Source organism: Haemorhous mexicanus, chromosome 4 (assembly GCF_027477595.1).
Source record: "Haemorhous mexicanus isolate bHaeMex1 chromosome 4, bHaeMex1.pri, whole genome shotgun sequence".
In the NCBI taxonomy this organism is placed as follows: domain Eukaryota; kingdom Metazoa; phylum Chordata; class Aves; order Passeriformes; family Fringillidae; genus Haemorhous; species Haemorhous mexicanus.
In genome coordinates, this window is record NC_082344.1 from 31,665,963 (window position 1) to 31,679,014 (window position 13,052).

General features: G+C 41.0%; 1 protein-coding gene across 4 annotated transcripts in view; it reads left to right on the forward strand.

Moving 5' to 3' along the window:
- The window catches only part of CSGALNACT1 (chondroitin sulfate N-acetylgalactosaminyltransferase 1), a 41,521-nt gene that overhangs the window by 23,586 nt on the left and 4,883 nt on the right, over positions 1-13,052 (forward strand). For all 4 annotated transcript variants that reach the window (XM_059844294.1, XM_059844293.1, XM_059844292.1 and 1 more), the window contains 6 exons: positions 1,073-1,326; positions 2,959-3,877; positions 10,045-10,261; positions 11,441-11,542; positions 12,357-12,535; positions 12,882-12,976. In XM_059844294.1, the coding sequence (XP_059700277.1) occupies positions 3,244-3,877; positions 10,045-10,261; positions 11,441-11,542; positions 12,357-12,535; positions 12,882-12,976 (1,227 nt within the window). In that variant the 5' untranslated portion in view covers positions 1,073-1,326; positions 2,959-3,243. The remainder of the gene's footprint in view (positions 1-1,072; positions 1,327-2,958; positions 3,878-10,044; positions 10,262-11,440; positions 11,543-12,356; positions 12,536-12,881; positions 12,977-13,052) is intronic.

A 13,052-nucleotide genomic window follows, 5' to 3' on the forward strand; every position in this document is an offset into this window, starting at 1 on the left:
TCCTTTTCCTCAGCCACCAGACTAATCACTGCATATTTGTTGCAGCTTCTCCTTGCAAACAGACTAATACTACTTGATGCAGCTGACTGCTGTGAAATACAGAGGCGTTTTTGTCAGTTCCTAGGAAAAAACCTGACATTTCAGTTTGTCTTCTCTTCATCTCAGTTGGTGTGAAATTGTGTTGGTCTGGTGAAATCAACAGAATGGTTGTTAGGAGTTACCATCCCTGGCTTTCTGGTACTTGCCTATGCAGCTGACATGCCTTAGCTGTGACCACCTTTGTTGATGATTTAAAGTAATCTGCTTTTTTTGGCACTGACCTGGATAGGGACTGTTTTCACAAGCATGCCCATGAGATAGTAGTGCAGTAACAGCTGTATATTTAAATGTCAGTCACTGTAAGGCAATGCCACTGAAGCTACCAGTACAATTTAATAAGACAGATCCAGAGTGCAAACAATGAAAGCTTCTTGTCAGGATGCCTCCAGTCATGATGGTCAAATCCTGTGGAGAAGGTTAAAGTCCCCATAGTCCCAAGTCCTTACTATGAAAATGGTGTTTCAAAGGGCAAAGTAGCTCTGCTAATTTACTGTCCTGAAATGTTTATAAAGATCCATCTTTGATAGCAGAGATTTCAAATCAGAAAACTACACAGAAAAGAGATAGAACCCTGAAGAGAGAGATGCTACATTTTAGTGAACATGGCTATCTATAGACATATATATTCTAAGGTCAATGTTTGAAGAGCTCTTTGACCAAAATTCAGATCTGTTACTGCTTATAGAAATTAAATAGTGTGTTTATCTAAGCCATTGAGATGTAATTTCAGTTTATACCATGTTAGTACAACTAATCCTTTCACTGATGTTCAGCTTCTGCCAATTCAGTCAATGGACTAATTGTGTGAAGGGAAGCATACAAGCACAGCAGTGTTTTATGTACTACATCTCACCACTTCCTGACCCTGTCTCCCTGCACACTACCTTCTTACAGTCTTCTAGCCAGATCTCTTGTACAGTTAGAAATGCCCAGATTAATTTTCCCTGCTTTGACAAGCTCCTTTACATTGCAGGAGGCCAACATTTTTAGTGCATCCATAGGAAGCGTCTCCACTACAGCCTTTCACCACACGAGAGACAGACTGAAGATGTAGGCAGCTGACAAATGTGAAAGCAATGAAGAGGTGTTCTGAGGTTGACAGCACTTTTCATAGTACACGCATTTTCTGGGAAAGGCATGAGAAGGGAGATAAACAGGCAATGGTTTTGGCAAGCTGAGAAGAAGCTGTAGCAGACCAAGATGTTCCAAAGAGATCACATCAAAAAGGTAAGGGCACCAACACCTTGTACTTTTCTCCTTGTACGTTCTTCTCTGCTTGAATATTTTCTTGAAAATCAGCAATTCTTTCCTTGAAAATGCTGACATTTTCTGGAGAATCCTATAAATGCTATACAAGTAATTCAGCATTACTTTGAAAAAAATACAGTACTATTTTTATGGCTCATTCTAGCCCCCTCAATTCCTGCTCAAAGTTGGGTTTTTTCCCAGAAGCTCTGGGAACTGATAAAATAATAACAGTCCAAACATCAGAAATATCTCTGTGTAACTGCTGCATATGGAGTAATAGTCAATCAAGATGGGGGGGGTGGGCAGGAGGGGGGAAACTACAGAGAAGTTTATAAAAACTCCTACATAAGACTTTGATTCAAGACTAGAAATAACTGAAAATAACTCTGAAAGTCTTATTCTTAGTCAAACTGCTTTTGCTTAAGGGTGTGCCAGCAAGGATGTATGCCTAAAAGGACTGTGACTCTCTGTCAAAAGAGTGTAATTATGTCATGCATGCATCCAAGGGGAGAGCACCAAGGGGTTAATTTGATTGTGTTTGTGTCTAACAAAGTGTAATCTAGGATGCTACTCAGCCTTGATACCTAAGTGTACAGTCAGCTAAGTAAATGGTGAAGCTCTTTGCACCAGCATGGGTTTGGGCCAAACCCAAGGGATTTTGAAAATCTCTCTGGTAATGTTCTCAGCACAATTGTTTTAATGTAGCTTATAGCTAGATCAATATTCAACTTCAATCATCTAATTTTTCCCCTTTTCTATATGTACTTGAAGAAGTTTTATTAAAAATTATAATGTTCCCAGTTCCACCTTCTCTGTGGTCTATAGTCCTAGGCAGACCGGAAAACATGGTCGTACCGTACATTTTTGCACAGATTTTCATAATGTTATAAGAAACAGAAGAGGGTCTTGAAATGTTAAAACAATGTGCAATGATGACAGTTTCAAAATTGCAACAAAGCTTCTGTTGAGTTAGGGTAAAATCAATCTGAGTGTTCCTAGAATATGTCCTCTTCCTCATTATTTGGTTTTTATGAGAGCATCTGGTAGGATATGTCAAACAATGATAGTTGCAGTAATCTGCCTTGATAACTGTTTTTAGTTTTCTGGTTATCAGATTTCTGCTCCAGGTTAGGCTTCATATGTTTGAATTGACTACATTTTTCATCCGGTGTTTTTGAAAAAATCTGCCTGGAAGCAAAAATGTATGTGGTAGCTGTGGGACTGAGTGCCTTCCTTTCAAAACTTGAGTGAACACTCCAAGATTTGAGAACACCTGAAGGGCCATCAATGCTTGGATGAACTGAGCACTTTAGCATCCAACAACCAGACTAACCACCAGACTCTTCCAAGTTATTCTGAAGCATGGGAGTCTTTGAGGCCTGGACTAGTTTTCCATTGGCAATGGGCCAAGACACGTTATTAACAATGAAAGGGATGCATATGGGATTTTCTGCATAAGGAACTTGGCACCTTTAGGGTCTTAGCCCAAGCACTTCACAGCTTTGAGATCTGCTAGAGCAGAGCTGAGAAACAAGCTAAATTAGAACATACTAAAAGATCTGACTGAATGACCAAATTCTAACTTGTCTGTCTTTGTCATTTATCTTTCAGGTCCTCAGGCTCCATCAGCCACCGTCTGATCATATTGCAACAACATAGGTGTTGCCATGAGGATCAGGACATGTCCTGTCTGCTTCACAATTTGTCTTTTGGTCCTGCTGGGTATGCTCCAGAGAGAGATCCATATAGAGACAGAGCACACATTTCAAGGGAGCTGACAAACCAGTTCCTGCACATACATCTGTGTGAGAGTACTCCAAGACCAGAGGCCTCTGTGGCACTGCATGGATATAAGAACTGTTGCATGTGTGGGGTTAGACTCTGCTTTTTTGAGATATGATGCTCCGACGAGGATTTATTCTATTTCTTCCCCGACTTGTAGGCCTGCTGGTGGTGGCCTGTTGCTCAATGTCTATTGTTTATATGTTGGCTTGCACACCCAAGGGTGACAACCAGCAGCTTGCATTGCCCAGGGTGCACAGTCCAACAGTGAAGGAGGGATATGAAGCCATTCTGCAAGAGCGAGAAGAGCAACACCGCAATTACATCATCAGCTTGAAGAAACAAATTGCCCAGTTGAAGGCTGAGCTCCAGGGCAGGACTGAGCAGCTTAAGAACATGCAGAACCAGTACCCAGAGCCCTTGGACATTCAGTTTGACCACAGCAAGCAAGAGCAGGCCCAGGCCAACCTGTTGGCTTTCCTCCGTTCCCAAGTAGACAAAGCGGAGGTGCACAGCGGCGTTAAGCTGTCCACAGAGTACGCAGCAGTGCCCTTTGAGAGCTTCACTCTCCAGAAGGTGTACCAGCTGGAGACAGGGCTGACACGGCACCCAGAGGAGAAGCCTGTAAGGAAGGACAAGCGAGATGAGTTGATAGAGGTGATCGAGTTAGCAGTGGGGAGCTTGAACAAGCCAGACGGGGTCAGCAAAGCAAAACCCCGCGTATACACAGCCTCCGACTTCGTTGAAGGTTCGTATGCAGAGAGCAGGTTAGAAGGTCCACACAGGGCTGGGGAGGAGCTCTGGTGTGACTGAGTTGCTGAGGGAGATGGGAGCTGTGTCGGAGCACAGATGTCTGGGATGGTGTCAGTGCTGTGACCTAGCGATGCTGTCTCAGGCACAATAGCAAAATGGCAGCTTTCCTGGGGAAAAGGATTTTGTGACAACTTTGTGTCCTGTAGTGACACCAATGTGTTCTCACAGCTCTCGAATCATGGGCTTCCCTCAAAATTGACAAAGCAAGGAGTGACTGATCCGGATGCAATCCCAGATCTATTTCCAGAGTTAACATTGGCAACTGCAGTTCAAATCCATGCTGCCATTCTCCTCCTTTCTGTTAGTTGTTTAATTTATCTTTTCAAAATATGTTTCTACAGTTTTTATAGGTGTTGAACAAGCATTTATGACTGTTTGGCACCACCTCTTCCATGTGAGAATGTGAGGAGAAAGGACATGTTCCTGACACACATTGCTTAATATCAGTTAAGCTGTGAGCCTGCCTTTATGCATAATTAAGAGACTTTGATGAGGTACCAGTGCTGTGCTCGGGGAACAAGTGCAGAAATATGTGGTAAAGAGATGCACACTAGTGCTGGGTCTGTGGAGGTTCTTCATGTACTAATGGTCTTACTGGCTTTCTTATACCATGGTGAAATACTCCAGAGGGAGGAAGCCTTTCACGTAACTCAGAGCTCAAGAAACTGGAGGCCTGTGTACAGCTCAGTCTGAGCTCAAGGAACGTTCCTTGTGTCCTCCCCTGCAGGGCAGGTCCTTGCTTCTGTAGGTGCAAGGGAACAAATTCTTATTCTCACTCATCTGTGCAGACTGATTTGTTTGCAAATGCAGTGATCCATATATTGGGGCTGGAAACAAAGAGACTTGGCAGAAAATTTCCCTGCCAAATCCCTTTGGACATCTCTGTGACCTCTTGTCACTCTTTTTTATCCCCAACTTTATTCTCCCAAGAATGGCAAAAACTGCCAATCAAAGGACAAATCCATTGCTCTGTGTAACTTCAGTATGTGTAGGGAGGACTGAACTATCTGTTCCAGTTCTGCATTTCAAGTATAGTTTGGACTGTGAACTTGTTTTGGAAACAGTGCTCTGCAGGTGCTACTGCCTACACAATGAGTAATAAGCTGGATTCTATGTCAGCTTCCGGCAACTTAGTATAAGTCTAGCAACACAGCAGCCATAAATCCATTAACCCAGACACCAAGCCAGCTGTTTTCATTTTCTGGAACTGCCATGGGCAGCTGGAGATTTTTGGGAGTGCCCAGATTTGCACTGAAAGTAATAGCACTAACCCTCTAAGTGTTTTCCAGCTGCTTAAGCAATAACAGCACACAAAACTGTGTGCCTCTCATGTTAAATGTGGGGCTACTGCTCTCATCTTAAGGTTGATCAGGTGGAGAGATATGCTGAAATGAAAATCAGGATCAGAGACAGGATTTAAAATCTGAACTGCTGCTGTCAGTATGTGGGATTTGTGTCCTTGTTTCTGCTCTACTTAGAAACGCCTTTGACACCAGCTTTGCTCAAGTGTGTTGCTGATCCTGAGTCTAGCTAGAACATAGAGTTGTGCACAGTAATCTTGTTTTCTTGGACTCCTGTGTGGAGTTTTCTTTTCTTGTGGATCCTGGCACCTGCTATCACTTTTTCAGTACTAATTCATTGCTAGGCAGGGTGGTGGTATGTGGCAATAAAATCAGTTGGGGTCTGTATCTCTTCCTTTTTTAAATTTCGTGCATTTATTCTTGTCTTTGCAGAGGGGAAATGTTTCTTCACACACTTCTTGCACTGAAGGAGAAATGTTTCATCTCTGTGGCATCTTAAAATTAGTGTTGCATTCTCTGCAGTTTCTAGACAGAGTAACTTGTGTGTGGAAATTAGACTATGACCCTAGTACCTTACATTGCAGTTAAACTCCTTCTTAGCAGATTTGCTGTTACATGAAATTTGGATAGGATTCTCAGTTCTCCATTCAGAGCAATAGCTGACACGTAGTGGAATTTTCCATTTCCCCCCCCCCCTAATCAAAACCAAGGGAGCCACACCTTCTCCCTGGAGCTCGAGATGTATCCATCTGGCTGCTTCTCTGCTTAGCTTCTCTTCTGACAGAGGCACTTGGACTGTTCAGCTGCTATAATGATTCCCTCTCCCCCTTATTCCTCACACTTATGAACCAAGTTCACTAGCTTTCTGCCAAGGGGAGTCAGTAAGAAACAGCATGGGGAAAAAAAAGAAATTTCTGTGTATTATAAGCAGGCAAAGGACTGTTCTGTTTCCAGTAGAAAGCCAGTTGCTCAGAAAGCAGGATAACAGATCTGGTCATTAATTTATGTAAATAGCAGCAGTGCCAAATAGATCTGGGAGTTGCGCATTTTCTCAGGGATGGAGATAATAATTCGGAAACTGACAAGCCTCAGTAGTGTGCTCCATAAATGAATGGAATCACTGGCTGATGATATTCTTTCCTAACGTGAACAGCTCCAGAAAAATCCCTGGATTTTTTAGGAAATGCCCTGCGATAACACCTTCAAATATGCTAGATCAAAAGTTTTCCTGCTTGAAGTACGTGGCTGTCTAGTGACTGGAATTTTAATCAAGGTCTCAGAGGCAAATGAAAAAGGAGTAGCTTTGCTTCCTCAAATGGGCAGTACTGGTAGTTGTCTATCTGATGGAATTTTGCCATGGCTGCTCAGTGGGAGAAAGAAATGATGCTTTTCATCAAAGGATAAGATGCTGTATTTTACTGCACGTGAAGTGGGAACACCATTGTAGTACTGAGTTAAAATGAGGATGACAAATTCTGATAAATCCTCATAGGTGGCTTCCTACATCATCTAACAGAAGGGAACTAATGAACATGAGTCCAGGGAGTGTTTCTAGAGACACCAGGAGACTTGAAGCCTGTAGTCTGTAGAACTGAGGCTAGAATTGTCATCCACTCAAGAGCATTTTGTTAAGGATGGCTGTTTGCTAGTTACACGTTTCATGTAGATCCATATAGGTGGCAGTTTTTTGCCTGCCCTGCTGAATAGACATCAGGTCTATCTACCATTTCTTTAGAGAGCCCTGGGACTTGCTCCTCTGAAGACTGGAGACTTGCTGCTCTTTCATCAGTTCTTCAGCCCAGGCCATTTTTGCTTCTCACTTGTTCTTTTCCTTCATCTTAGGGCCATTCTATCTGCTGACACAGAGCTCCTGTTTACTTTTTTACATTGGGTTTCCAAAGGCTTTGACTTTTCTCTCTGCCTCTGAAAGGAATGGTGCATATTTTGAAATATATCTGCTGTAGTGGAAGCAATAGATAATCAATTAACATTCTTTTATCAATATTTAATATCTAGCCTTTCCAAGGCTTTAATTTCAGAAGCAATCTTTTAAGGAAAAGGTTTTTTTGTTTACTTTTTTGAGACTTCTTTTTTCCTCTCCTCATAGTTCATATCTCGGAATTGAGGCTGTTTGACACATCTTCCTGAATCACGTAGAAAGTCCTGGTGGCACAAATAAAGTAGAGCCTTTGGAAATGGAAAAAATTTGTAAAAGGCAGGATGTTCTGCTGGATGAGTTGCCAGAGTGACTCAAGACATTCAGACTCATTTCCAAGGCTCACTGCCTGCCCTTGGGCAAATCACTTTGTTCTCTGCTTCTAAAAAGAAGATACTTTAAAAAGAAAGAACATTTTTAAAAATGAAAAACAAATAGTTTAAATATACATGAAGAATAGCCATATTTAATTAGAGGCACTAAACTTGCATACAGTTCTCTTCAGTATAAAATATTAGGATTATAAACTCTTGGATTACCATTTTACACAAATGCCTGCACCTAAGCTACTTGTTTTCAGCCATAGTAGAGGTACTAAACAGGAACAAAACTACAGAGTTAGAAGCAGCCACTGTGTATAACCCTAGGAGGGACCCCAGTCAGGTCACAAACTTGCATTCTTCTTTAAGGTACTTCTTATTTGGCAAGGTTTCCCTTATTGGATAGTACATCTCTCCAGGGAAGTGGAATTTGTGGGGTCAGTCTTTCTTGGCTGGGGGAGGTAGGAGACAATGTAAAAGCAAAAGCTGAGATATTGTGTGGTAGGTACTATTAGATTTCTTAATTTAATTTAAAACTTTTTTATTATGAAAAAATGTCAGTTCACTATGTCAAACGTGTGAAACAGTCCTATCAATTTATCTCTAAAGGGGATGAAAATCAGATTTAATATAGAATTTTGTTTAGCTGAATGTCAGAAGGTTGCCTTAACCTTTCAGACACAAACATCTTTGGTAAAACCTGTGTTCAAAAACTGCCTGAGCAAATGAGTGCACTCAACAATGCACTCAGATCATCAGCAGGCTTTCTCTAAGAATAAGTGGGTGAGCAGAGTTCAAAGGCTCAGATTTCTACTCTCTGGCCACCAGGAGGAGGAAATCAAGGGACTATGAGCCCACTATTCAGATGAGCTCCAGTTCAGTAACAGATGTAGTTCATGGTCTGCAGCTTGGGCAGACTTTATGAAAAAAGCTAGTAGGAGTCAAGGGAACAACTTGGAAAAATTAGCAGCAAAGGAATTTGGGAGCTGCTATCTCCCTTGATTAATTTACTTGCTAGAAGGAGGATTGGAGCATTTGTTGAATCAGATTGTATTAAAAATAAAACATGAAGTGAATAACAGATCAGCAAATCTGCATATATTATTAACCAGCTGAAGTGTTCATTAAGAATAAAACACTTGGAGAATGATTGTCAAGATAAGACAGTCCACGAACTCTCTCCAGGTAAAATCACACCTCATTAGTCTTTTGCTTTTACCAATGTAAAAGCTGCAATGCAAGATGAACAGATGATGTCACTTTGCTCTTTGAAGAAAACTTTGACCCAGACCTTCACAAGAAATACAGACAGAGCTGACTGTCTCTGGGTCAGATGCCCAGCAATGTTACACATCAGGGAATAACCAAAATTTTTAAAAAAGCAAGCGTTATTTTGGTCTTGTTTTTCATAACCACAAGAAGCTATGCTTCCTAGCCAGATGGAGAGGGGAAAAAAAAAAAAAAAGAAAGAAAGAAAAGAAAAACAAGTTAAGAGGAGGAGGGTTTTTTTGATACATTTGTGCTTGTCTCTTTAACTTCTGCAAGAGATAGAAGGCATTGCAATTATACTCTTGTACTGATTAAGTTGTTAAGATGTTTACAATGGCTTAATGACTAGTTAGAATTAGCGTTAATTTTTCTTTCTTAAACCTAATGGATTTGCCAGTGAAAAAGCTTTATTTCAGTATACACTGTAGGGACTGAAGTATCATTTAGAGTGGGTAAAATCTATAGCCTTTTTGCCAATTTGATCTCATTTAGGATATTATAGTATTTCAGTGGGGCATGATCAAGGCTTTTATATTCGTGCTGACTCTCAGCATGAACCAGACCAATTTCACCCACCAAGTATGTAAAAAGTTTCATCCATACAGGAAATAAATACATGACTGTATGAATTGAGTATCCTGGTCTAGCCTCTGACAAACTGTAGTGTTATCCTTGCAGACCATTACTTGACCAGGAGTGGTATTCATCAAGAAAATAGCAGTCTCTTGAGAGCTGAATAACAGAAGAGTTCTGCCTTGACTGGCAGTGGGTGAAGTTGATGGCTGGGGCCTGTTTGCATAGTTTTTTCAGGGGACTTTCCAGAGAACCTCCCAGTGCTCATCAGGAAATTGCCTTTCTGGGAGATGGCCTAATCTCTCTTGTTGCAGAGAGGCAGACTGCCTTTGCAGTCCCTCTGCATCCCATTACCATGCATGTCTGCAGTGTGCAATTGGAGCAGTCTGAAAAATAAGGACAGTACGTCTGCTGGGTTATATTGAGAGTGAGCAGTTGGTAATCTTCAGGGGTTTGTAACTCAGCCAAGCCTTGGAGTGTGCCTGCAAGAATATGAAACAGCTCCTGCATCCCAGAGCTGTGTCCCTGCTACAGTGATGGCCTCCTCCAAATGATAGTGGACTGTGTATTGGTTTAAAAGTAAATAGCTCCTTGCCTCTGCTGTATTTTAAGCTCAGATGTAGCAACTTAAGACTTTCTCCTTTTTTTCCTCCCTGGAGCCCAACTTTAATACAAAAATCTTTTCATTTTTGTTTTCATGCAGGGATCTACCGTACAGAAAAAAATAAAGGCACCTTGTATGAGCTGACTTTCAAAGGAGATGCAAAACATCAGTTCAAGAAGATTGTTTTATTCCGGCCATTTGGTCCTGTAATGAAAGTGAAAAGTGAAAATGTCAACATGGCTGACACACTTATTAATGTCATTGTGCCGTTGGCCAAGAGAGCCAGCAAATTTCGGCAATTCATGCAGAATTTCAGGTGGGTTTCCTTCAATGCTGCCTTTGCTTTTTCTTACTTGGAAAGTAAGATGCAATTGAAAGAGTTATCCAAACCTCACTCACTGCTACTTTTACATAACAGTTCATTGTGCCACAAAGTGATTTTTGAGATTACAGTCTAAAAGGCATTTGGTTGCTTAATGCATTGTGATTAGCAGTAAAAGCAATTATATTCCAGTCATCAGGGTTTCTGATTTGCATGTACCTGACTCAAGAGTCTCAATCTATTTGTTGCGTGCATACAATTGTGGCAACATGAGAATGTCATGCTGTAGTTGCAAAGGAGTATTTCTCAGAAAAAGGGGAATCAGTGCTCCTAGACACTTTGTAAGGCTCCATTAGATAAAATATTAAGGCAACAAAAGGCAAGAAGGAAATACATTTAAACTTTCAGCATAGTTACTCTTAAACTATCATTTTTTCAGCACAGATATGATGTTCAGAGCAAGAACTTAACCGAGATGTAACTTCAAATTGCTGCCCATAAAAGACTGTGTTATCAAATGATTCTTACTCTTACGATGGCATGTTTTATCTAATTACAGCCATCTAAAAATAGGCTCCTTGTCTAAATTAGCCTTCTGATTAGTATTCTGATTATCCTGTTTTAGACAGGGAGAAATCGCCCTCTGGTCATGCTGATCTCTGCTGATTGTAGATGAACTCTTACTAACTAAACTTAGTGCATGTGAGGCACGGTTCTAGCATTTGCTCAGGTTGGTCTTACCCTTGAGCTACACGTTTGATCTCTGCTTAATACTTAGGCTTTAGTAAATGCCAAAGATCTGAACTCTGGAATATCTGTTGCAAAAACTCAAGGTTATGAAGTAGGGTATTATAAAAATCCCTTTACTCATGTTCTCCTGAGTGCTGAAGTTATTGCCTGCCTGATCATTCTTCCTGGGGCTGGATGGCCTCTTTTAACAGTGTCCTATTAAGATAACAAATGCTGCTTAGAGAGCTGGTACCTAATCTGCCTGAAAGACTTCTGTCTCTTCTAAGGGAGAAAGTGAGCTACTTTCTCAGGACAAGAATGTCAGTGAATCATGTCCCCAGGAATGCCTCTGAGGTTCACCCTACTCTGCCTTCCCCAGCTGCTGTAGATTATTAAAGGAAGGTAACTTTTGGGAAAAGTTACAAATCTGTCTCTTTTCTCCAGGGAAATGGGCATTCAGCAGGATGGAAGAATTCACCTCACTGTAGTTTACTTTGGAAAGGAACAAATGAATGAAGTCAAATCAATACTTGAAAATACCTCTAAGTAAGTACCTGAACATCTGGTGCTGTTCATATACAGTGATCCTACATGGAGACTTGATAACTCAAAACTCATAGTTGTGCCAAAAGGTTCTAAAGTATATTGCAGAAAATAGCTTTCTTTTTGTAGCAAATAAAAATGGTGTAACCCAGAGTCCCATAGAGTGGTCTTTAGAACTGCAGAGCAGAGTTTAACTCAATTTACCTCAGTGCAACTGCTTTTTTTTTTTTTCCCTCCCCCCCCCCCCCCCCCCCCCCCCCCCCCCCCCCCGGTAACTTTTTAGTTCTTTGAAAGTGGCATTGACTGTTAGGACTGAAAGCTGACTTCCAAAGGCAGGTGGAAGACAATTTCAGTAGAGCACAAAGGAACTGGATACTTTTGGCCAGTTCTGCTCTGTTGAGTTTGGTTTCATAGCTGTATTTGTCAAGATCACGTGGCACTGCAGCCTTTTCCTTGTCTTCTCTGTGTAGGAAGAAGACCCTTGTATAGATAGAGCAATGTAACAACAGGTAATTGAAATTTGCAGACTAAAGATATTTTTGTGAATCTAAACGTTGTTGGGATTTTTGTGAGATCTGCCCAAAAAAAGTCTGACTGTGTGAGGAATGCTAGTGTGTGAGTACACAGGTCAAGTTCTGAATGTAGATAGGAAATCTCCTCAAGAGTCAAACAGGACATCTCTTCTCTCCAGTTGCTCTCAGAACTGTGATACTACAGATATCTATTAGTCTGTTAATTCTTTCATATGGGGTTCCCACTCCCAACTTGTATTAAGAGCTGGATGGACAGGGTAAGTTGCTGAATATTTTCCTTCTAGGTCAGCCAACTTCAAGAACTTTACCTTCATCCAACTGAATGAAGAGTTTTCCAGGGGCAAAGGATTAGATGTTGGTGCTCGATTTTGGAAAGGAAACAATGTTGTTCTCTTTTTTTGCGATGTGGACATATACTTCACAGCCGAATTCTTGAACTCCTGCAGATTGAACACACAGCCAGGTACTGCTCCTCATGAAGTGCATTGTCTTTCAACAGGTTCCACCTTTTATGTAAAATCCTTCACCAGAGTATTCTTGCCTTTGAATGGGTAATGAAGCTACTGTAATCAGTTGTAACAGTTCTTGCTCCCAAAATGATAGAATCTCTTGCCTTCAGCACCTGTTCTTTCTGGAACAGCATCTTTTTATTTATTATATCCTCACATTCACATTCTCATGGAAAGAACATAGGCTTAGTGCAAAACTTGTGTGACTTTGTCTGGATTTGGTCAGGTCTGGACTGTACCTTGTAAGACAAGTGTGTTTTATACAGCTTTTTAAAAAAAATAACCCATTGTCATTTCCAGGGAAGAAGGTATTTTATCCTGTTCTCTTCAGCCAGTATAATCCCAGTATAATTTATGGTCACCATGATTCCATACCATCTTTAGAACAGCAGCTGGTAAGTACATGCTTCTCTGAATGCCTGCTTTTATTTGAACAAAGCATTTTTTAAAGGTACATGTGCTCTTGGATAG